The 23,944-nt window shown below is 37.5% G+C and overlaps 2 protein-coding genes across 4 annotated transcripts; one reads left to right on the top strand and one right to left on the bottom strand.

The window, feature by feature from the left end:
- The first annotated feature begins 1,812 nt into the window (after nucleotides 1-1,812).
- LOC135167230 (uncharacterized) lies at nucleotides 1,813-20,597 on the top strand. Its single transcript, XM_064130211.1, has 10 exons — nucleotides 1,813-2,241; nucleotides 6,200-6,436; nucleotides 10,341-10,553; nucleotides 11,403-11,632; nucleotides 13,410-13,621; nucleotides 14,104-14,318; nucleotides 15,225-15,542; nucleotides 15,912-16,190; nucleotides 16,529-17,021; nucleotides 19,204-20,597. The coding sequence occupies exons 1-10, from the start codon at nucleotides 2,187-2,189 to the stop codon at nucleotides 19,574-19,576; spliced, it is 2,625 nt and encodes an 874-aa protein (XP_063986281.1). The 5' UTR covers nucleotides 1,813-2,186; the 3' UTR covers nucleotides 19,577-20,597.
- LOC135167235 (putative serine protease K12H4.7) lies at nucleotides 20,369-23,941 on the bottom strand. 3 transcript variants are annotated; one of them, XM_064130221.1, is made up of 6 exons: nucleotides 23,807-23,941; nucleotides 23,288-23,596; nucleotides 22,698-22,879; nucleotides 21,443-22,264; nucleotides 20,990-21,159; nucleotides 20,369-20,797 (listed from the first exon to the last, which is right to left on the bottom strand). In XM_064130221.1, exons 2-6 carry the CDS (start codon nucleotides 23,489-23,491, stop codon nucleotides 20,691-20,693), a joined length of 1,485 nt encoding a protein of 494 aa, XP_063986291.1. In that variant the 5' UTR covers nucleotides 23,492-23,596; nucleotides 23,807-23,941; the 3' UTR covers nucleotides 20,369-20,690. The 3 variants fall into 3 exon arrangements, with proteins under 3 accessions (XP_063986291.1, XP_063986292.1, XP_063986289.1); XM_064130222.1 differs by having other exon boundaries at nucleotides 23,730-23,870; XM_064130219.1 differs by having other exon boundaries at nucleotides 23,288-23,872.
- Between the last annotated feature and the right edge of the window lie 3 nt (nucleotides 23,942-23,944).

Raw genomic sequence — 23,944 nt, 5'->3', positions numbered from 1 at the left:
TCTCGTACTCTGAAAAAAAAAAAAATATCATCTTGAAAAAATGTCACAATTTTCCTCGACTGGAGATCGCGTGCAGCATAAATTACGGAAGTAATTTAACAAACGGTCGACGTTCGAAACTGTTATCCCTGTAGAATATTAATCAATCCTCCTCATTGGCAGGTCTCGAACATCCCCCGGTTGATTGAAAAAAATCTTGCGAAGTTGGGAAATTTCGATTGGAAAATAATTCCAAGGTAGAATTATTAATGATATTAAAATAACATGTTGTATGTGAAAAACTCAAGTGCCGAATATGTTTAATGTTTTTTATTTGTGAAGGCACTCAAATTGTTACAACTGGAGATTGGGAGAATGGGGGTAGGTGTTACTCGTGTAATGAGTAGTTTGGAACTGAACTGGATAGGCTCATGACAGGATGTCCTTTAGAGAGGTTGTGGAAAAGTGTAAGGAGTGGGAGTAGTGCATATTTGGGAATGCATACGGGGAGAAAAAAATTATTTTGGCTAGATGACAATTTCCTTCAGAGAAATATTTATTTATTTAAAATTGTAGTTCTCCGGTCTGATCACTTTCAAGGGCGGCCGAGTTAGATCTAAATTACGATAATCATATTACTCGCGAAGATGACTATTTTCTACCTGGACCTGAATGAACTCTATTAATAATTATTTAGTTTTCCTAAATAATTATCGTATCCTATTATCCTATCCTATTATTCTAAATTATTATATTATTAATTAATCCTAAATTCCTAATTCTCTTGAGAAACGAATTTTGATCAATTATTTAATGCTCATAATTATCTCAAGAGTTCACTCAATGTTACAAATAACATAATCATCTCCTAGAACAATATAATTGATGCAATTGAAACCTAATCAGAATCGTCAGAGAGTTACTCAATTACAAAAATAAATTATTGAAAAAAGTTAATATTTTCCTGAAGTAAATGAAACAAAAGAATAAATATTAACATATCCTGGATCTGCAACAAATAAAAAAATGATATAATGTATTCAAATGTCTCTTGATTTCCCATTTTCTACCCAAACTTCATATTTATTTTCTCCACCTCATGACAGCTTTTCTTGAAAATAATTTTCCAGGGTAAAAACTTTCCAGAGAATTCCCTCCGTGCAATTTTTCACCGAGGAAAAAAAATCCGTGAACCGCACGATATCCCTGGAAAAAACTCGATAGAGGGGAAAGTTGGAATTGTTCTCCAGAGGAGCGACAAATCCACTCGAACTCTGAAGTTGTATAAAAGGAAAGCATCGAGTGGAGAAAGCAGCGTCATTTTAACAATCAAATGTACCATTACAGGGGAGTGGAGTGGAGGGGACTTTCAACCACAATGAAAAATCCATAAAGACCAGGAGAATTCCATGGAAGGGGCGGGGAGATAAAGACATCCAATTAGCGACTGAAGAATAAACAAGAATTAGTGATTAAAAGTATGACAGTTAACAGCAGAGACGATTCAGCTGGAATTTCCGTGAGTGAATTGTGAACGTACATAAGACCCATGAGGCCCACACTCACCAGGTGGTTGTGGATATACTTATAGCTCTTCGTGCATGGCCTGAATTCCAGTGTGCCTACTTCTGGTTGCTTCTGGCTGGTGCCATTGGAGGAAAATACGAAGGTACGACATGGAGAGGACGATGACGCGGCGCCTCTCGACGATGTTGTAGAAGTTTGTTATATCTTCACGTTTAAAAAACTCTCCCTCCCACCAACAGACAATTTCATCGCCATCTCCTCTTCCTCCTTTCTCAACTGCTATTTACAAGCCATTAGTACGAGCGGGAGACACTCAGTGGCTTGACTCCAGCAAACTTTACCCCAGTCAGGGAGTTGGAAATACAACAGGTGGGGGATTCACAGCTCGAAACAATCCAACACCTGGAATATGACTTCCTGCCGGGAATACACGGGCTTCAGTACTCGATCAACGCTCGTTAGACAATCACTCGGGGCTTAAAGCCACTCACGAGTATAACGTTATTTATCCCGGTTTCTGGAGATCATTAGCTGGATTTTTCGTCATGTTCTCCACTAATAAGTTGTCCGGATTATTATTTTGAGATACAATTTTTTTTTTCGTTTTCAGTCAGTGAATTAGTTGGTGGCAATTGTTGGAGGATAGTTTGAGATTTGTTGTAATTAATTTAAGTGACATAATGGTACCATACAGGGGATTAATTGGAATTCTCCTCGTCGTTTTCCTGGCAAAAGGTAATTTCGATTTGTTTTTTTTTCGTGAATGTTTTACTGACGTGGGCCTTGAGGCCCTGTCATGGTGGGTTTTTTTATTTTCGTGTGAGTGCAATAAGTCACCTGTGAAGATCGATTAATCGAAACTCACAGCAGAGTGAATTAATTTTTATTTGAGCCCAAGACCCACAACATTTTGTATTCCACAACTTCCCATAAGTCGTGGTGATCCCTGATTATGATAAAGACGATTCTTGAAAATTTCAAAAGAGATTTGATGAGTTTCCTCTGTTGCATTTGCACATGCGTAATGTTACAAAGTGAGATAAGATGAACATGATCAATGTCTAGTAATCGTAAAGTACCGGATGCAATTTCTCTGGGATTGCAAAATTTTATTTCTCTACTCATGAAAATTAATTATTTTCTAATTTAAGGTAAACTTGTTTGTTGCTTAATTGAGTCTTGACGTGTTTCATTAGTTTACGAGACAGCCATTGTTTCCATTCTTTATTTGAAATTATTTTATGATCTCTCGGTGGTAGGAATACAACAACAGGTGAAGACAATGTTTTCATTGAAAAAGAAAGCGCAAACTCAACTTCTGGCCAATTTCCCACGATTCCACCACCGGTTTTCTAACGGCAGTAAACACGTTTGTTCGAATTAATCTGAGTAGTATCGGTGGCTCATCCGGTCCCAGATAATATGTGCGGGGGCCTCATCGCCTACAACATTTGTCCTGATTACTCACTTATTTTTCATCATTAATTTATTTTACTCTCGGTGTCATTACCCTTGTTTGCTGTGGCCCAGTGCCCTCCCAAAATCACTGTCATTCTGATTATCATTCCACTTTATATGTGTGAGTATATGTATAACTGTTAATTTTTGGAGTCAGGCGACAACCTACTGGCCCACTTTGTCCTAAGAACTAACGGCTGACTGGGTATCTAATGGCAAAATTTGTCTTATCGTTTGGGTACGATCTCACATGTTCTCCGGATGTCCCGATTAATTATGAATAATCAGAAGGGACAATGGGCTTGAGGGGGTCGATAGAGATCTTGAGGGCAACCTCAGGCCCTGCTGGGACCAACAGACACCGGCACTTTATGACAAATTTGATCGTATGCTCTAGAAATTTTTGGACATCTCGGATGATCGTTGGTTGATAAGGAATTTAGTTCTCTTTTGAAAATTGAATTTATTTTCTGGTAGAGTTTCCACTGAAATTTTTGAATAATTCTATCACCTTCCGGTGACAATTACTCCGAAAGGGCGAGGCCGAACTCCAGTTGGAGGAGCAACCGATGACATCCGGAGATTTCCTGGGGATTTCGGGACAAATCGAACGGTTGATGGACGGAGAGAAATATTTAAAGAAAATTACGAATGTTTTCGGTAATTTTGGAGCGAAATCCAGTTGTCGCGACTTTTACGGAACTGGAACAGAATTTTTCCTGAAAGTTCTGGAATTTTTGGCTGAATCGACTGTGAAAAATCACGATTTTGTTCCGTAAAATTTGTTAATTGATTCCGTAATCGGTGAGCGAACCGCAAGTTCCGTAATTTTTACGGAATATTCCTCCCCGAACGGGCAAAATTTGGTAATTCCAGGACTTTTCCTTCATCAATTGGATCGAGGCCTTCGATATACGGAGGGAAAAATTATTTAAAAATCATGTGAAGGTTCCGTAATCTGTCAGTTAAAACAGGAATCAGTAAAAATGACGAAACAGTTACGCAGTTTTTCACTGAATATTCCATATTTTTTCTGGAACGTTCTGGACTTTTCCTGAAAGTTCATCGAAAAAGTGCGTAACTGTTCTGTAATTTTTACCGAATATTGGTTTGACTCGTTGACTATGGAGCAGAGACGTAATTTTTCAAGAATTTTTTGTTCTGTTTACATTATCGGCAGACCCTGGGTTCAAAATGAATCCAATGAATGGAGATATCTCCTTAGTAGATATGAAAATCTATAGAAAATCCAGTCTTTAGTGGAGTTACAACTACGACTTTCTCGATTGTCGTGCGGAGAAAATCCTTTTCATCAGTTAAATTCTCTTGAAATAGGATTTTCTATTATTTGTGCGTAAAAAACGATTTTTCGCATTGTAATGAGAACCAATCGTGTGCTCATGGAAATAGTGGATTTTAGGACGACTGTCATAGGGATATTTACTCGACAATGGCATTCTCCATCTCCAAGCAGAGAAAAATTATTTGAAAATTATCTACTTGTTCCGTAATATACCAGTGAAAACAATACTCAGTAAAAATGACGGAACAGTTACGCATTTTATCAGAGAGCGTTCCATACATTTTCTGGAACGTTCTGGACCTTTTCCTGACGGTTCACTGGAAAAGTGCGTAACTGTTCCGTAATTTTTATCGAATATTGTTTTGACTGGCAAAGTACGAAACAAATTGGGGAACGTAATTTTTAAAAGTATTTTCCCTTCGTGTGGGCAAAATCTCACTTCTCAGACACTTCGCCCAAAAATAGGGTTCGATACTCCCAGCAAAGATGCGGGGAACAAAATTTTAAGTAAAAATTAGACCTCCGGAGAATGAAACGAAGGATGAAGGGTAATTTAATCAGGAAAATTATTTGTAGCACTCGCCTTCGGTTCATATGAACCTCCTTCTAGCTCTATAGAAGTCTGTTCGATTGTATCGAAATGTACTATTTTCATAAAAAATTTTACTGTGCGTAAAACGGTTATTTTATTTATTTTAAAAACGTAAAGTGAATTCTTCAATTTTCCTTTTTTTTGGCGAAAATTGAAAAAAATAAAACATATTCAGCCAACGAACATCATAATTTCCTACATTTCATAGACAAACGTTAGAGTAAAATGAAAATTCCTCTGAATTTCAAAAACTAATTAACATATTTATGCACTTGTTCCCTCAAACTTTCGCCAAATTTTCATTTCAGGCTTTTTTAAGTCGAAATGTATGTCAAAATCAGACATTCGTTTTTGCTGTATATTTTCAAAACCAGTTCAATGCCTCGAAAAATATGTGTCACATTCAGACCTCATTAATAAACCCTACAACTCCCCAAAGAATGTTCTCTAACAATTCTCTCCAACATTCCAATTCCAAGGACACCCTCCCAATAATTCCCACACCTCCCATCACGATCATTAGCAATTTCCCCACAAAATTTAGTCACAAATGACTCCGGCCGTTTACACGCACCTATCCACGTACATTGATATGCTAATTATAAAATAGTTGGGTGGCAGAACCCGTTAGTGAGGCACGAACAGTTTACACCTTCCTACACATCAAGAATTTTTGCTCAGGTGATTGAAGACACCACTGTTCCATTATTCCATCTCCAATCTACTTTGGAACAATGAAAATACTCCTGAGAACAATAAAAATTCCAATTGATGTGGCTGTGTGAAGATAAAAATTATGATAATGAGCAGTAAACGATTAATGAAATCGAGGATGTGCGTACAGGGGCAAATTTTGATAGACGTCTTACCACTGCAGCTTGTTAATTACTTTGAAAGTCGAATGCTCGGCACGCAGAACGAAACAAACGATCCCTGAATGTACATTAACGGTGAATTTTCCATTAACTCGTTTATCGAGTGATCTACGATGGTCAGAGTCTCCAACACGTGGAAAACTTCATCGAAAAAAAATTTAAAAGAAACCGGGATTAACCAGCGAATCTGTTCTTTCAGAAATAAAAAAAAAACTGAGGGAAATTGTGGCAATAAATTTCATCCCCTTTTCACTGTTTATTATTCTTATCTGTTCATCGTGCCCATCGCTATCTGCAGATCACCCCATTTTTAAATAGTCAGATACAATTTCACACTAGAACTCATCACCCCTGATGCACCTGGAGCTCTCGCAAGAGGGAGAGAGTAACAATTGCGTGGAGAAGAGGATGTTACACCGAGATTTTCAGTTGATAATACTAATTACATATTATTTCGTATTACAGGGAGTCATTCTTCAGGATGTGGATACCCAGGTGCACCGGCACACAGCACCATCCGCTTCACCGATGGTGGCCTCGACGAGGTGCTAGATGAAGAGGAGGCCTTGATCAAGGATACAATGTTTTCAATTGGTACCGTTGCTATTTATTCCTGCGAAAGGGGATTTGAATTGCTCGGTCCGGCGAGACGTCGGTGCCAGAGTGATGGGACTTGGACACCCGAGGGTGTACCATTTTGCGGTAAGTTATGATTTTTTTAAATTATTTAGAGTACTCGAATGCGTATTGTGAGTACTCCATGGTGTAAGGTCAGATAAGTCGAGTACTTTGGCGATTTTTCAATTTAATTTTCCCATTTTTTGAGTGATTTTGGATTTTTTTGGGATTTCGTGTGAAAAAGTCCGAGAATTTAATTTCTTAATTTTGTCTGGACGGATGTCTGTACGTGATAAAGTGTTGCGGTAATTTTTTATTCGTAATTGATGGTGTTGTGGAAAGATATTTGTTAACATAAATAAAATTCAATTCCTTTATTATGTTCAATTTTTTTTTATTTGTTAAAGTCGATTGTCCTACGATAAACACGAAAATAGTTTTTTACCTCAATAAATGATTGTTTAAAAAATTGTTTTGGAGGTTCTTCTGTTGAATTCGAAAACAGAGACCGCAGCAGTAATTGTGGCTTTGTTTAATTTGCAAATTTGCGGAAATTTTCGTAATTTTTGTTGATTTCGTTTTATGAATTTCCCCAAAACCGTTTTTCAAATGACTTTATGTATCATGCATAAACATAATTTTCTTTTAAAATAATATGAAACGATCGAGAGACAGAAGAACAGAATAACAATAAAAATAATCACAACGATAACATTTGATCGAGTTAAATTGTTGAGAAAATTAATTTAACGTAAATTGTATTCAAGTGAATAAAATATAGCGAATGCTGAAATAAAAATTCTGTTTAAAAGTAACCGATAGACATCGATGGACATCATTGACTGATGGAATTGATTCGAGTTCTCCCAAAAAAGTCACATAAATGAAGAACAAAAAATTGAGGAGAAAGATTGTAATGAAAAAGTGGTATGAAAAATTGTTGAGATGAAGAGGTTTGATGGTAGACCTACGCAAAGTGTTGGTTTGCAATTCGCCTGCCAGCAGGTTCACGTTTAACGGTGTCGTGCCCCCACTTGGTCCCCACTTGGGGAGTCTCCATTTAGCTCCCCTCGTCCTCTGGTTCCGTTCTAAAGGCACTGGCGAGCCGCACCTCGGTCAAGGACACGTAGGAAACGGGTCACGTTCCACCGCACGGTTTCCAGAGGAATTTCGTTATTCCCTTTATTTTTGTTGGATTTTTAATCGAACTGTTGATGCATGAAGTAGCAAATACTTATGATTGCAGGGGTGAAGAAATGAAGGTAAACACTGGTGAGGTGGTTTTCTCATTCGATTTTTGAGGCATTTGAGTTATGCGGAGAAATGGGTCAGGTGGGAAGAGACAGCTTTCAGTTGGCTTGACTCTCCTTTTTCCTTTCGTATGATAATCTGCAGTATTCAATCAATTCAATATGGCGTGCCGAAACATGTCATTATAAAATGCAAAAATTGGCGATTTAAATATTGAGAATATGAGGTATTTCGCGCCAAAAATTAAGGGAATTTTTTGGGGGAATTTTTTCTACTGTTGAGGGATGAGAAAAATTGTTTTTTATATTTTTTTCAAATTTCTTTGGTTTAAAATATATAATTATCCCTCTGATATATAATTATACACCTGAGGTATAAAATATATAAGTATTCTTTCCATTTTCCTGTTTTTTTTTTTTCAATTAAGTGAGGTTTGTCCAGTTAATGTTCATTGGAATTTTGAAAAAAGGCAGGAATTTGAATTGGACAATTATGTCACAATTGATTTTCACAATTATTTAGTGTCTCTTGATACTAAAGTATGGAAGTACTTTAGTCACATTCTCTCGAGTAAATTACTTTGCGAATTTTTAAATAAACATTAGAGCTTCCATTGCAACTCTGGCCTACCCCAGTTTTCCGGATACTAATGTTATAATAATATTCGAATATTTTCAGTATTTCAATTTTCCCATTAAATTGTACGAAGAAATAATCAGAATTCCCTTAATGGAATTTCGCAAAATAATTATATGCTTTTGAAAGTTTGTTTTTATCTCGCAAATAAAGACTGGAAGGCGTTTGCGAAACGGTAGAGTCGCGTTCCCTCTGCGAATTCGATTTTCAATATCGATATTGAACCGTTAGAACACATTTCTTAAACCTGGAAAGAATTAGAAATTTTGGGAGGAAGATTCGACTAAAATATTATAATTTATTCATCTCTCGAATTTTACTCAGCAATTTCGACCCTCAAAAAATCAGATCTCCATATATTAAAACAATCAATCTATTTATAATCAACAAATGCCGCCCAAATAATAACTAACAGATAATTAACTATTTCCCACTTATACCAAACCCTAAAAAATACTGTTACCCCTTTGCAATCAATCTTATCCCCCAAAAACCACCCACAAAACCCAATCAATTTCCCCCCAATCAGCGCAATGAAAAATCGCCAATAAATTACTGCTTCTGGCCCAAATTATTCACAACATATCGTCCAAAATCCCAAGTCCCCAAAAGTAACGAATAATTACCGACTAAAAGTCCAAAAAAACAAAAGGATTAAAAGATTAAAGGTGAGTGAATTCATCACGTTGTTTTATTAATAATTTCTTGCAACAAAGTAGGCCCTCGGACGACAAGTGGGTCGTGGGGGCCCGCATTACGGTGTAAGTCCCCTCTTTCTCCCCACCTCCCCTTTCTACGGTCCCAGTCAAGCCCATGGTAAACCGTGGACGCGCTCCGCCGGTGCCTAGAGCCCGACGCGAGACAATCGGCCTAGTGTGATGTGCCTACACACAAACGTAAGAGAAGGCCCACTCCGCCAGGAGTGGGAGGGGCAGGGGGGAGGGGGTAAGACCCCCTTTGAGGCATTGGGAGAAACAGAGCGCGATACAATTTACCTTTTTTACGTGTGTACGCACATTACATTGAGATAATGCTGTCATAAATAACAGTCACGTGCGGATAAATTCGACGATCAATTTATTCGAAATGATTGTGAAAAAAAAATATTGGGGGAGGGGGAGGGAAGTGGGAGAGACATTTACTTTAGATTGGAATAGCATGAGAAATAATGAATGCTGAATACCGCTGGTTGGAAGTGATTTCGCGGACAATTTTCCCAGACACGGAAATAGTTGGATTTGCCGCAAGGCAGGTTGAGAAAGGAGGACGTACCTGGGTGACGAGCGTGCGTCATCGGGTTGAGTGAAACTCGAGTTCCATAGAGTTCTGTACCACGTACAATTCAAATAAAAATAATTGTATTGACAGAGAGATTTTTAAGAATAATTATAGAGAGGAGTTTGTGATGAATTAATGATTTTCTTTAATTTTTTTGAATTGCTTATTTGAAATGTTGGAGGAGTAATGGGGGTATTTATGGGCTGGTATGTTACGTTTATTTTTTGGTAATGTTGTGCTTAAGGGCAGGGGGAGGGGGGATTTTTTTGAATTTTTTTTTATGGATTTTTGGTGCACTTGTGGTCAATTGCGTTGGGAGAATTTTTTGGGGGGAGGGATGTGAGCAATTGGGGTTCTTTAATTTATTTAATAATGTGAATTTTTTTTATAATATTGCAACAATGGGAACAATCCATTTTACAATGCATTTTATTTTAAACCAATAGGATTTTTTGCTTTTTTGTGAGCTTTAAGGGAATGATTGGAAAACCGCAGAGGCGATTGGGTGCTAAATCTAATCAGTTGTAGGTTCCATTAGACTGATTTGATGGCAAAACAAATTGGATCGACTCGTTGATTCTAGTAAAATCATTGAAGCAAATTAAAATTGCGTATCCACATGTATTCGGTAAAAAAAACTAGAAAAATTGGGTTTTCAAAAAAAATATCGGTGGAGTTTCAAATTAGCTAAAGGATTCGACAAATCACGTGAGTTCAACGTGAAAATCAATCAATTTCGACCTGAAATTACCCATTAGACTCCAGGGATAGACCAGGCGATCAATAAACTCGATGTGCCAATAATTAATTCGATTTTTTTCAGTGTTGAACGTAGCCGGTGGAAAGGCACCGATGCAGAGTACAAGCGCTGAGAATGGCATACCCCAGCGTGCTGTTGATGGTAGCAGTGGACAAGTCTACACACCTCAGACTTGTACGTTAACAAGGCCCGAGTTACGACCCTGGTGGTACGTCAATCTCCTCGAGCCCTACATGGTCCAGCTCGTGAGGCTAGATTTTGGCAAATCCTGTTGCGGTGAGTCTTGACTTCCTCGCCCACCACCACCTCCAATCCATCCTATCCTCCTGCTGCCCTGGATTGTCATCCTATCAATCCAGGGCAGCAGAATTGAAAGCGAGACTGCAGATAATCCCACAAAAAAAAATTTTTCACCTCCAGTATTTTCTATCTCCATCGATTTATTTCCGCACATCGAGGACTTTCCATAATCAGAGCAAATCGATTGCAATTTGACCGGCAAAATTTTATGGCAGACGATGAAAATCTTTCACCGTCACGGACATTGTCAAACGAGCCGTGAAATGGCAATGAATTGTAACTCCAAAGTTGGTATATTTTTACGTCGACTTGTGACTGTTAACGGTGATGTCCTACACCATAAAATTTTATTGTTAAAATTGGCATTCTCCCCGTGATGATGAAAATAATGATTATTGATACATTTTGAATTCACTGAGGCGTTTTAGAAATTTCACCAGAGAGTGAGAGTCTTTAGCGTTGAAATAACTTTCGATTGTTAGAAAATTCTCTCGTGATAAATCTTGTAAATGCATAAGACTTGAATTATTTATCTACGTCGGTGAATTTCAATGCACATGATTTTTCACTTCTTTGTGTTACAACTCCATTAGGGAATTGAGAATTGACAAACGTGGCTATCTAATCTTGGCTTTTATTTCTTTCTTGACTTGGTCACAGGTGAAGTAGTTTGTCGGTCAGCAACGCACAACCGCATGAATCGCATGAAAATTGATATTATCTTCCCTTTCTCACCCATCTGATGGTTTTTTAAAATTTCCATTGTTCTTTAGGGAAAGAGATTGCATTAATTTTCGATAATTTTTTTTATGTTTGTCTAATTAGATGGGGCACCTGGTACCATTGTTGTACGTGTTGGAAATAATAGGCCAGATTTGGGGACTAATCCAATTTGCAACAGATTTACTGGACCCCTTGAAGAGGGACAACCCCTGTTTTTACCCTGCAATCCTCCCATGCCTGGTGCATTCGTCTCAGTTCATCTGGAGTCTGCTGCCACTGCACCAGCACCAGTGCAATTGTCCCTCTGTGAGGCTTTCGTTTATACGGATCAGGTAATTAAAGAAAAATGAGTTTTTACATTGGCTGGAGGCAGTGAAATGAAAATCATTGACTGGTTATTAATTTCACTCGAAATGTTTTTCCAGTCAACGGGAATTGTTGGAAATTTTCATTCCGGAAATTGCCGGGATAATTAGGGTATTTATAGTGATTATAGGAGATGTATTAATTGGATTAATGACTTTAAATGAATGAAAATTTGAGGCAACTTTCTTCTGGCGCTGATGGAAATCATTAGCGGAATTGAGAGATTAATTTATTTTGTTGGAGTAATGATTTTACACCTTTACGGAAAGCACTTATCGTTTATTATCAGGAAGATGATTATTCTGGCGGGAAGTGGTGAGTCTGATACTACCGGGAGTCCAATTAATTATAATCGACTTAAATTATAATTTCGATGTTTTTTTTTTATTTAATTTCGTTCGAAACGCGAGGGAGCAAGATGTTAGGAAACTTTGTCTCTGAAGGAAAATTCATGGATTGAATCTGTCCCAAAAAATCGCAAATCAAAAGAAAATTTGTTTTCTTAATTTGATTATCGCGAGACAGTAAGATACTGTACACGTGGATTTATCTTTTCGACGGATTCAATTGTTGTTCTTGGTGTAATTAAACATTTAGTTACTTCACATAAATCATGACAGTGAATGTCATGTCAATATCTAACATAAAAATCTCGGGGTTAGCCATAAATTTAATGAATTGTTCCACTAACTAATTTGGATTTGTAATTTTAATTTTCTTATTGTTTGTCCCACCGGAGTAAGTTTGGTCTGACATATTTCTACCGACGAGGAAGTTTCCGAGTATCGGAGAGAAAATGGGAAAACTTTTACTCGAAGTTGAATGAAATTCCGATGAATTTCTCGGAAGACCTCAACTCTAAATGACTCATGAGCGTTTTTTATTATAGAGAATGTAGTAAAACAAAAAAAAACGTATCGATAAGTGAAAATTCGCCTACTTTACTTATGTTTTATTGCGTAAATATCTCCACTTCTGAGGTGAGAGGAACTCGATGTTTATTCTCAATATCTTTTTTACAGACCAAAGTGAGAGTTGTAAAAAAATTTTCATGATTATTTTTCCCACCCAAATTTCAGCCAATAGAATTGCACCATTTGTTGATATTTTGTATAGCCTACCTCGAATATCAGCGATAATTTTTTGAATATTTTGGTAAACAAACGACACTTAACCAAATAAACCTCTTTTCATGTCATGGCACAATTCTCTTGGCCGAAATTTGGATAGGAAAAATAATCCCCTGAATACCACTCGAGCTTCAAAATTATAGAATATTTCCCTCTAGGTTCCCTGCATACAAATGAAGTCGTCAAGTTTTTCAGGAAAAATCACTCGTGCTTCGCACTCGTGATTTTTTAGCCTGAAAAACTTGACTCCTTCATTTGTTTGCAACGAATCTATCGGGAAATATTCGATAATTTTGAACCACTTGTGGTATTATATGTGAGAATTTCACCATCTCCCTCGAATTCCGCGACAATTTCTAACTCTAATCTTGAAGTGAAATGCCCGCATCTCCTTTTGCCGCCTCATTGGTCACCTCTTTTGATTATGATGATAAAAAAAATGACAAAAATTGTGAGGATGAAGGCACCAGTATTTTTATTGTTTTTAAATTCCGATTTCGTGGAATTTTTTTTATTGAGAAAAGAGTTTGGACTTTTTATTACGTTGTTAACCTTCGCTCTCTTTTTCTGTCTATTTTTCTCGCCATTTTCTATGGTTTTAATTGCTCTACAGGCACTTCCAATTGAAAGATGTCCACAATTCAGAGATCAACCACCCGGCTCCACAGCGACCTACAATGGTAAATGTTACATATTTTACAATCGTCAGCCACTACAGTTCCGGGACGCTCTATCCTTCTGTCGGGCCCGAGGTGGTACCCTAGTTGACGAAAGTAACCCAGCATTGCAAGGTTTCATTTCCTGGGAATTGTGGAGGCGACACAGGTAAATGCAGTAAAAATATTCCCCAAAAATCAAAACCAGACGACAAATTTTCTTCTTCTCAATAAAAATTTCTATTGTCCTACCAATTTTTCACTCATAAATATATCCTACCAATAAAGTTTGAACTCAAAAAAATTCTATTAACGTAAATTTTGGAAAACCACCGCTAAAATGTTAAAATGTCCCTGAATTTTAATTTTATCCATAAAATGGAGTCTCAAACAGAATATTAACAATAACAGAATATTAACAAAAATTTAAGAAGATATTCACCTAAATTATCTTCATTTCCATTCATTTGTATAAAATAATTATCCTGACATTTATTGTTTCCGTTGATATTTCATTACATCGGGAATCATCGAAGACGATATCACTCGAAATTTTCGTATAACTGTAACTAGATAAAATTTTTCAAAAAATAGGCCGGAAAGTTCAGCCAAACAATTTTAATACCCCAGTCAAATATTGAAAATCCGCAGAAGTGACACATCGAGTCAATATTGGATGGGTGCGGTGAGAGACCCTAAGGACAAATCTGTCTGGAGGTGGACCGGAAGTGGTGATGAGGTGTCAGTGTCTTTCTGGAGTCTTCCCCAGGGGACTGAAGAGGAGTGCGCGAGATACGATGGGAGCAGAGGGTGGCTATGGTCAGACACTCCCTGCAGCTCCCGGCTCAATTACATCTGTCAACATCGTTAGTAGATTTTCACATTATTATGCGTCTAGCTCTCTATAATTAATTTACAAATACATAAATATAACCCTAGTCATTACCTACATTTTACGACTATCGACTAGTGAATTTCAATTGATGTTCACGGTGATGAGGCACAAATTGCGCGGAATTAAGAATTCGAATAGTTATTTTTTATGCGAAGTATATAAACTAGAGGATATGACCCCCATATTTGAAAACATAAAAAATAATCTTTGAAAGTTGCTTAATTTAAATTTCCTGAAAGCGCAAATGACGTCAGTGATTTCGAATAAATTACGAGTTCAAATGAAATTCAGTTTTTTGGAATTTCGTTTTCAGTTCTGAAGAATCTTTTAATTTATCCTAAGAGAGCGATCACTTAGTAGATTTTTCTAATGCAAAAGGAGATATTAATCAACTAAGTTGACAGAAAAATTGCAAAACCAATTTTACTCAGTAAATCCACCAAAAACGTTATCCTCACGTTTCAATTTTTTAAACGATTTCTGCCGCGCAGTTTTTATTATATTTTTTCTATCTTTGTTATGCTCCAGTGAACAAACTCAGGCATGCGTTTCACTCTCTATGCAATAGATCGAGAAAACTGAAAAAATTATGGATTTAGCTATTGATTTTCTCTCTTCAGTAAAGTTTAAAAATTTATTTTTTCTGTATCCCATAAATTATAATCTGCCAGGTTCTCATGATTTAGTTACATAGACTACCTCTGTCAGTCCTCCAGGAATTTTGACACCCGCGTCACTTATTTTTCACTCAATCACTTTCACGTTCACAAAATATTTTAATTCGCACACTAAAATGTGCTCATCGCTGTATCATCTGTTACTTGTGACGAAATGAAGACGTCTAACTGATTGAAAAATACTGTCTTCTGGTATCCAGAACCACGAGCTTGTGGACGTCCCGAGCAGCCTCCAAACTCAACAATGGTTATCACAAGTGCTGCAGAAAATCCTGCAAATAATTATCAAGTCGGTGCATCAGTCTCCTACAGCTGTAGTTCAGGAAGTCTATTGATTGGACCATCGACACGCACCTGTTTAGACACTGGTTTCTACAACGAATTTCCACCTGTATGCAAGAGTATCGAGTGTGGATATCCGGCTAGTATCAAACATGGAGAGTACACACTCATTAATAATACCGTCATGTTCCTGAGCCAAGTGCTTTACTCATGTGAAGATGGATATGAAATGACTGGTATGTAATTCCTTCCTTATTTATGGAGCACACGTTACATCGAAATTCCTTTTACCGTAAATGGTGGTACAGTTTTCAAATATCACGTGATCGCAGCTGCATAAATGATATAATTGAGTAATTAGTTGAGATGTAATTAGTCAAGATGATTTGAAAAATTTGGTAAAGGAACAAGAAGTTATTTGCGTTTCCTTTTTAATGAAATTTGATGGACTGATTTGATGTGATTTCGCTTTATTTCAGTTCTGGGGACAGAAAAAAAAAATTATGGGATTTTGTTCAGAAAGTTGTTGCTCTAATTGCATAAATCTAACTAGTTAATTTTTTCAATGTCATTTATGGGATTTTTCCACTTGAATATGCAACTAGGTCGTGCTAGGCTCACCTGTGACATCGACGAACGTTGGAACGGACCTCCACCTCGCTGTGAGCCCATTCGTTGTGATCCTCCTCCAACCGTCTCCCACAGCACAATTCAGCTCGATGAAATTGATGTCGAGGAGAATTTAGTGAAGAGTACAAATCGTAGTCTTTTAGTCGGTAGTGTTGTTATTTATACTTGTGAGAAGGGGTATAGACTGACTGGACATCGACAGATTTTGTGTTTGCCAACGGGATTGTATGATCATGCTGCACCAACTTGCACAGGTACATTCATCGAATTAAAATTATATTCTTAATGATATGTTCATACTGTGTAAAATATTCAAACTAATGTCTTCCTGCCGAACAACCCTCGACATGAATTCAATTTTATATGCAATTTTATAACATCACAAATTAATTTCTTATTGACAGAAACCTAAATAATATATTAAATAATTCAATAATCGAATTTCAATTCGATTCAGGGTCAGAACAACTTCCAAAAAGGCCAAAATGTTGTTAAGGTCTTCACGAAAAAAATTTCCCAGTGGCTCCCCATTTTTGTCTTTCAATAAAATTTTCCCTGCCAATAAATCCAATTTCCATTTTCACTTTTGCAGAAGAACCTAAAGTAACATCAGTCCTACCAAAAGTGACCCTCAGGCCAGCGAGCACCCGAGGCAAGCCAGTGTTTCCCACAAGAACTCGTTCAACAACAACCCCCTTACCACCCTCGACGATAACTCCAGAATCAACTCCACCTCAAAGACATCCACCTCATACGGCGGAGGTCCCAGCCACAATCAGAGAGACCATCCACAAGAGACCGTCGATCGGTCTTCAGAGGCCCGTAGCACCATCTCAAGATACTCCAGAAGAATTTTCCGAGACTCATCCCCAAGATAATGAGATCTCCGGGAGTTCAGTGGACAATGCAAGGGCTAAAATAAATACAGGAGTCTCAGAGCCCAATGGGCCCTTCCGAGTTGATCGTTCAGACGCTCCAACTCATCAAGCCAAACTCAATCTTGGGGCAGTCATCGCCCTGGGCATCTTCGGTGCCTTTGTATTTCTCGCAGCAGTCATCACCACTGTTGTAATCCTCATCCGAAGGTGAGACATCATATTTTTTTAATCTTAATCTCAATAATGCAAGCGGAGGTGAGGAAAAAAGGCATTTTTTTCCTGCTTCGTAACTTCCTCCCTTAACTCCTGAATTTCTCCGGTGGTCACTGTAATATCCTATTGACTAAATAATAATTATTATTAATTCAGAATATAACTGAGTCTCGCACTGCTCTTGTGAATGCAAGGATAGAGAGCCAGTGCGGGATATCCTGTAAATTTTGTAATTCAAATGGGATGAAAAATGTTTTATTCGCTTTGTGCCGTTGTTGTTTTCTCTCTCATTAATTTTTTTTTTTTATAAATCAGTAACTGGTCTCGCACTGCTCCTATGAACGCTAGAGTTATTCCTGATTTCTTTGCATCCGCAATTTCACCGTGATGTATGGGGATTTAAACCCAAAATTACAGAATAAACATTAGCTGGTTCATCAGTAAGTTTTATTGCGTGTTGTACTGCAATATACGAATCCAATGTTAATGGAGATGAGTCATTCTCATTATTTAATAATTAACCTTTGGTAGATAGATGGTAGGTGAAGGGACGTAGAAAATTTTTTATTGGAATATTTTTTGTGGAGAACAACAGAAGCTACACGAGAAGTCCTAATGGAAATTTCGTTATGCGTTAGACCGAGGATTTTTCGGGGAAAAAAAACATATTCACGAGGTGACTCATGTCATTTCTCGTGGAATTCCTCATCCAAGTCCGGTGGATTATCGCTTTGATTTGTCACGCGAGAAAATCATTTCATGATTAGTTGAGCATGGAGGAATCGGAGTAGGACCACTTACTTATTATCCATTCAATCGACCTCCACAAGTATCAATTCTCCGTTCATTCTGTCAATAAGTAATTGCAGAAAAATGTCGAAATAGGACTTATTGATGAGATAGTGACATCGCGGTGGAATATACCACTCGAAGTTGATGAATAATTTCCAAAATGGAATCCTCATGCATCACACCCCTAGAATAAATCAATTCTGGCCAGTGCAGACATGTAAATTACACGAATAAAAAATCAGCCAGAATGAAAATTAACAATGGTGAATTTGTAAAAATTGCGTGGTGGTTAGCGGCAGTGACACCGTAGGAGGAAGGCGTAGCCACAGGGGTCTTGGTGGTGTTGCTCTCGGTGGTGGCCGTGGTGGAAGTGCTGGAATTGGAAGATCAGATACATCTGGAATGCCATCGCGTTGGTACACACTTCTCGCGCTTCCATTTCCCGACCAGCACCTGGGTCGTCGCGACCTCACGGCTCGCCGAGCCAACGACCATCCGTACTCATTCAATCTATCAGCAGCCCACCGTGCCGGTTACTTCTCCAATCCCTCCTTATAACGACAAAAATCGAGCGACAAACAAAAATAAATGATTATAAAAAAAGTACAAAATTATGTTTAACGAAACGAGACAGACGCTTAGTAACAATTAAATTCGACGAATTTATGATTGAACTATAAATCCATCCAAAATGTCTTCATCACCTCATCAACGATATCAATCGACGTCTTCACATCACAACCATGTGTATAGAGTCACCCACACGAGTGACCCGCTAGTCAAGGTAAATTCACGTTGACCGATCAATTGGTTGGGCGGTGTTGATGTCACGCACCATTCACATCAGCAAAATTAGCATTACCACAATAGAAAAATGTAGAGTATTATTGTAGAAGTAGCCGGCAGGTATTCTCCTGGACACCCACATAGCACTGCATTTCATAGCCTATTGCACGCTTTCAGGGAATAAACGAAAATCATGCGGATATTAGTGTGAGGCAGTTGTCTACAATGAATGAAGGAGCGATTGAAAAAATGATTAATTCACACGACAGAAATAGGATGCGTTACAGGGACATGCGAAATATTATTCTTTGCGTACTTCTGTTACCATATGATATTTTTTATCGAACTTCCAAATTTCATTGAACCCTTGATAACTCTTGAAGGTGGGGTTGTGTATAAGAATTTTTGTTTGCTAAAGTCCAATTAAACTAATGATGTTTCTCCCGGAGTCCCAGGGTAATAATCAACTGGTTCAATTCATTGCAGAAACTGCCTCATTGATATATCTTCAAATAAAAAACGTACTCATTATCTTCAAATTTGTTAGCTACACCACATCAGTTCCTATGAATTAATTCCCTGAATACGACTTTTCTAGAACACGAGGAAGAAGCAGTAAACATTACCGCCACCGAGCCTCCCCCGACTGCAATACAGTGGCTAGTTTTGACAGCAGCTCATCAGAGTCCCGAGGAGTCTTGAACAGATACTACAGGCAGGCCTGGGAGAATTTGCACGAGACATCAGGACAGAAGGCAAGTCATCCACCACTGCGACGTAAAGAAACCCTGGATGAGCCAAGCTATCGTGAAAACTATCGTGGCGATAATGTTTCTGAAGTTGGGGAAAATGGTAATGCATTTGCCGGGAGCAAACACGCTGGGGATAAGAAGAGACATCATCATCATCACCATCATCATCATGGCAGTACCAATGAATGGCGACAGTCTCAGTCTCATCACAGATACTGAGACGCATCTACTGAACGTTTTCTTTCGATTCACATGATGTTGAAGATAATTCCTTCAAGTAATAACTTTATTACAATGAGAGAAACAATAATAAGCTCAAAAAGTTTCATTTAAACCGAAAAAATTATGATTAAAAATGACGAAAACAGGTGTTCGTTCATTTGAACAAATATGAACATTCCATACGAATAGATAATATTAAATAGTTAATCGCTATCGATTTTTCCAAAGAACGTTCGATGACTTAACATATTGCATTTTCATAAATTATTCAGTTACCACAATTTTCCGTCTCCAAATTCTTTTCAAACATTCAGTAGGATGTTACATTCCTCATAATTTTAAATTTGTGATTTTTTTGGTTTAGATGAGATTCATTTGAGAACAAAGTGTTTTTCTATCAATGTACGTTAATCATCCTAATTTTTATATCCCTTTGTAAATAACTGTAATGCGTTTTACGGTTCGTAACGGGCGCCGATCCGTTCGATGGAACATGCCAAAAAGAGAGAGACACACTCTAGATAATATATTATATGTACTTGATTATGGTAATTCGATCTATTCGGATTCTCCAACTGATTGATCATTTTTTCTTTATTCCTGTCCAGTGAATTGGTGATTCAATTTGTAATGACCGCCTTGGCCTTACCTTATTGAGAGTCTAAGAGACTCAAGGAAAGGCTGACGTTGTTCATTCGAATGCGATATGAAATTATTCGTCATTACTCTATTATTTTTCTTCATTCGATGATGACTGAATTTCCATGAGAATAATTCACTCCGTAATAATACTTTGAACAATTATTTTACTTTTTTTTTCGTAGTAGTGCCATTAATCGGCAGTTTCATTCTGTTTACTTACGTATACTTAATCGAATTTACCAGTGGTGTGTAACGAACGTTTGGAGAATCATTTATTTTAACGTCTATGTAAAGATATGTTCCCTGTATCCTGTGTATCTATTATAGAGATTAAAGAATATAATATACGCGATAATAAATATCATGAATATTATTATGCTCAGCCTTCATCATTGTCTTGGTCTGTACGATCTTTGAGATTCAATTTGAGGAATAATAATTATAAAGAAATTATTTAAAATGTTCATTCTCAATCCAACCACTGGCCTATGATCTTCCCCACTTTCTTGCGTACCTCCACCAGTTCAGGAATATCGTGCTCAGAGGATGGGTACATGTTTGCGCAGTGAGCAGTGCCTGGAAGTAAACAAGTGTATTAACAAAGTGAAATTAAAATGTTTTCATGATAAATCAATTTAGGGCTACAAACGATATCGGTTATTGATTATCATATTGCAGGTCAGTTTTTCAGTCGTATGACTGCAATATAACCCAGACAGGAAAATCGGGGGGAGTTTAATCAAGAATTTCACAGAGAGAGATAATTACCATTGATGTAGAAGGCTGGAGTATTGGGATTTGACGATTGTGTGATACCAAGTGCGTGCCAGGGATCAATGGATCCATGAACGTAGACCACATTCGTCACTTCTAGATGAAGACCACCATACAGAGTATTTGTTCCCTTTACGGCTTCACGTAACAACTCGATGTTGTATCTGCAATAGATATTATGCGATTGATACTTCATTATCTGCTGAAAGTTATGGGAATTGATTTTTTATCATTATTTAATGGCTCACGAGGTCTCATCATCATGAAACAATTTTTTACTTCCTCAACGAATTTTGCAAAAATTCACAAAACTCTAGCAAAAACTTTGAGAAATAGACGGGAACCTATGAAAATTAATGCATCGCTGAATGATAACAAAATCTAAAAAAGAGATGTTTTTTGATAACCATTTAATCCGCGGTTTAAAAATTCATGTAAAGAACATACCTGGGCCCAAAGATGTCAGTGCACTGCTGCACGAAAAATTCTACTGGGAAAGTTTCACTGAATAACATGGGTTTTGCTGTTGAAGTCTGGAAGAACCCAAACTCAGTGCAAGTTTGATAAGTCCACTGACGTCCACCCTCAGACGCCTCAGCCTTCCACGAGACATTTCTCATCTCATCCAACATGTTACTGTACTTATAATCAAAGCACTTTTCACCACTGGCATTCAGCATCATATTGCTGACCTCAGCTAATCTATCAACAGCAATTCCTCGATTCTGATCCACCAAAATATCGCAAACAGTGTCGATACTAATATTGGCGAACTTCGAACTCTCCCGGTTATCCTTGTTGTACTGAACAACTTCAGCAAAATTACCAGCAAGATTCTCGTACAGATTGGAGATATCATTCTTCTTGGTCTTCGATGGATCGATCTGATCGCAAAGCTTGAATTTCTCGCTGAGATTCGTCTGTCCAATTCTATGTTTGAGCATCACGTCAATCTGCTGTGTAGCATTAGTGATAGCGTCTACACATTCTTGAGAGTGAGTTCTGAGTGCCTGCTCGACGATGACGTAGTACTGCTGGAAATCCAGCTGAGCTAGGAGAGGACCGCTGGTGGAGACAGCACCATGAATCAGGTGAGGATATCTGACGCGAGCCCAAGCAGCTAGGGATCCGGGGTAGGAACCTCCGAAGACAATCCACTTGGTGTCTGCAGGAATTTGATGTTTGTGTGTCATTCCCTCGATGAAGTATGCTAAATCTGCCAGGGCTTGCTGCGAGGTCAAGTACACGAGATTTTTAACACTCAAATCTCTGAAATTAAGAGAATTGAGAGAAATTGTAAAATACGTGGTGGTGTACAAGTGAGTAAATTGATTTTCAAAATTGTCAAATCGATTCATTTTACTGACAAATAAATGAATGACAAAGTTGGATATTTATTTAATTGAATAAAATTAGAAAAACTTCAATTTACGTGGAAAAATTGGATATTTATCCCCAGATAATTTTATGGTAAAAAGACGCCTGGAATTATTCACAAAAAACTGGAACAAAGAATATAAATCACAAAGACAAGAGAGGGAAAAAAAGGAAAAGATAGAAGGAGAGAATTTCTGTAAGAGCATATTTCAGAGTTAAAAAATTCCAAGATAAAATTCTATGAAATTTTAAATAAAAATATAGGATATGAATGGTCTGTGAAATTATACTGCGCCGCTGACGGTGGTTGGCAGTTGACACTTACGAAGTCGGATGACTTTTTCCGTAAAAGCGATGCTCCAGTTGGAAGCACATGGCTCCATATTGTTCTGCGTACGTGATCCATTGGCCTTCGACCATCCATTTTGCGCTGGCATCTCCTTCTCCTCCGATCAAGAGGAAGACTGGACCGCCTTTCTTGTAAAACTCTTCGTTGACGAAGTATCTCTGGAAAAAAAAATCCTCGAATGAATGAACATTATAAATATAAAAATAAACAAAATATTGTCGACAGCATCTAAATAACAATCCCGAAACATAAATTTGAGAGAATTTTCAACATTAAAGTTCATACGTCAGATATATTCGATATTCAATTTTCAACCCGTTTTGTGAGCATTTATAACAAAAATTAATGAACGATAATTAAAAGCGTTGATTAACAAATAAACACTCTGATGAGTGACTATGAGAGGAGGAAAGTATTTTAGGAGATTGAGAAAAATAGTCGGAGTTGAATTTTCTTGGAGAAATCCTCTAAATGTTTGCTAACTGCAATTCCAACGTTAATCACTTTACAGCCTCACTACTAAATTATTGTCAAGTTTAAAATAATTAAAAAATTAAACTATATACCTGTTGCCATGTTCGCATATTTGTGGGATCAAAATGGTTCAAATTCTGGGTGAACCAGCTGTCCTTTGGTAATTGGTGATATCTGGATAATTTCGGGTCTCCAAGCCCATGTTTACTTCTTCCTCTAAAGAAATTTTTCCATGCCAAGGAATAATCACAGAAAAGTACAAGCAGAAATATAATAAAACTACCGGAGCTCTTCATCGTTGCTGCAACTAGTGATTTTCACTACTGAACACGATGGGGAGATTTAGAACGCGATTTATCAGTTCCAGGGGTCGACGAACGGCCGTAAACAATGATAAGTAACTAAAAATAAATGGGAAAATTAATTACGAGGTGTAGGACGAAATGTTTTCATACGGAGGGGTTAGTTTGGCTGTAATAGTCGCTGAAGAGGATACAGTCTTCTTCTTTTTTAGATTATCATTATTATTATTACTATCAAATTTTTATGACGCCGACTACTGTTGTTTTGCGACCGTTAATATTTTAGATTTTTGTTTGCACTGATTATACCGTCAAGGGATGATCGGAGAGGATAGACAAAGAAACGATGTGAGGTATCATCAGAGTAAGAATTTCAATCGAGTCTTTGTTAGGATGAAAGAAACATTATGAACACACATTGTTGGGCTCTGTGTACGATCTTTATTG

This window comes from Diachasmimorpha longicaudata, chromosome 11, assembly GCF_034640455.1.
Source record: "Diachasmimorpha longicaudata isolate KC_UGA_2023 chromosome 11, iyDiaLong2, whole genome shotgun sequence".
In the NCBI taxonomy this organism is placed as follows: Eukaryota; Metazoa; Arthropoda; class Insecta; order Hymenoptera; family Braconidae; genus Diachasmimorpha; species Diachasmimorpha longicaudata.
The sequence above is the reverse complement of the archived record's forward strand: the minus strand, read 5'-3'. Positions and strand labels throughout refer to the sequence as shown.

Excerpts from the sequence above, each read along its gene's own strand:
- LOC135167230 (XM_064130211.1), top strand. The coding sequence starts at position 2,187 with ATGGTACCATACAGGGGATTAATTGGAATTCTCCTCGTCGTTTTCCTG. Across the intron at positions 13,622-14,103 it reads GAATTGTGGAGGCGACACAG|AAGTGACACATCGAGTCAAT; the intron begins GTAAATGCAGTA and ends GAAAATCCGCAG. Across the intron at positions 14,319-15,224 it reads CAATTACATCTGTCAACATC|AACCACGAGCTTGTGGACGT; the intron begins GTTAGTAGATTT and ends TCTGGTATCCAG.
- LOC135167235 (XM_064130221.1), bottom strand. The coding sequence starts at position 23,491 with ATGAAGAGCTCCGGTAGTTTTATTATATTTCTGCTTGTACTTTTCTGT. Across the intron at positions 22,880-23,287 it reads ATATGCGAACATGGCAACAG|AGATACTTCGTCAACGAAGA; the intron begins GTATATAGTTTA and ends TTTTTTTTCCAG. Across the intron at positions 20,798-20,989 it reads TCCAGCCTTCTACATCAATG|GCACTGCTCACTGCGCAAAC; the intron begins GTAATTATCTCT and ends GTTTACTTCCAG.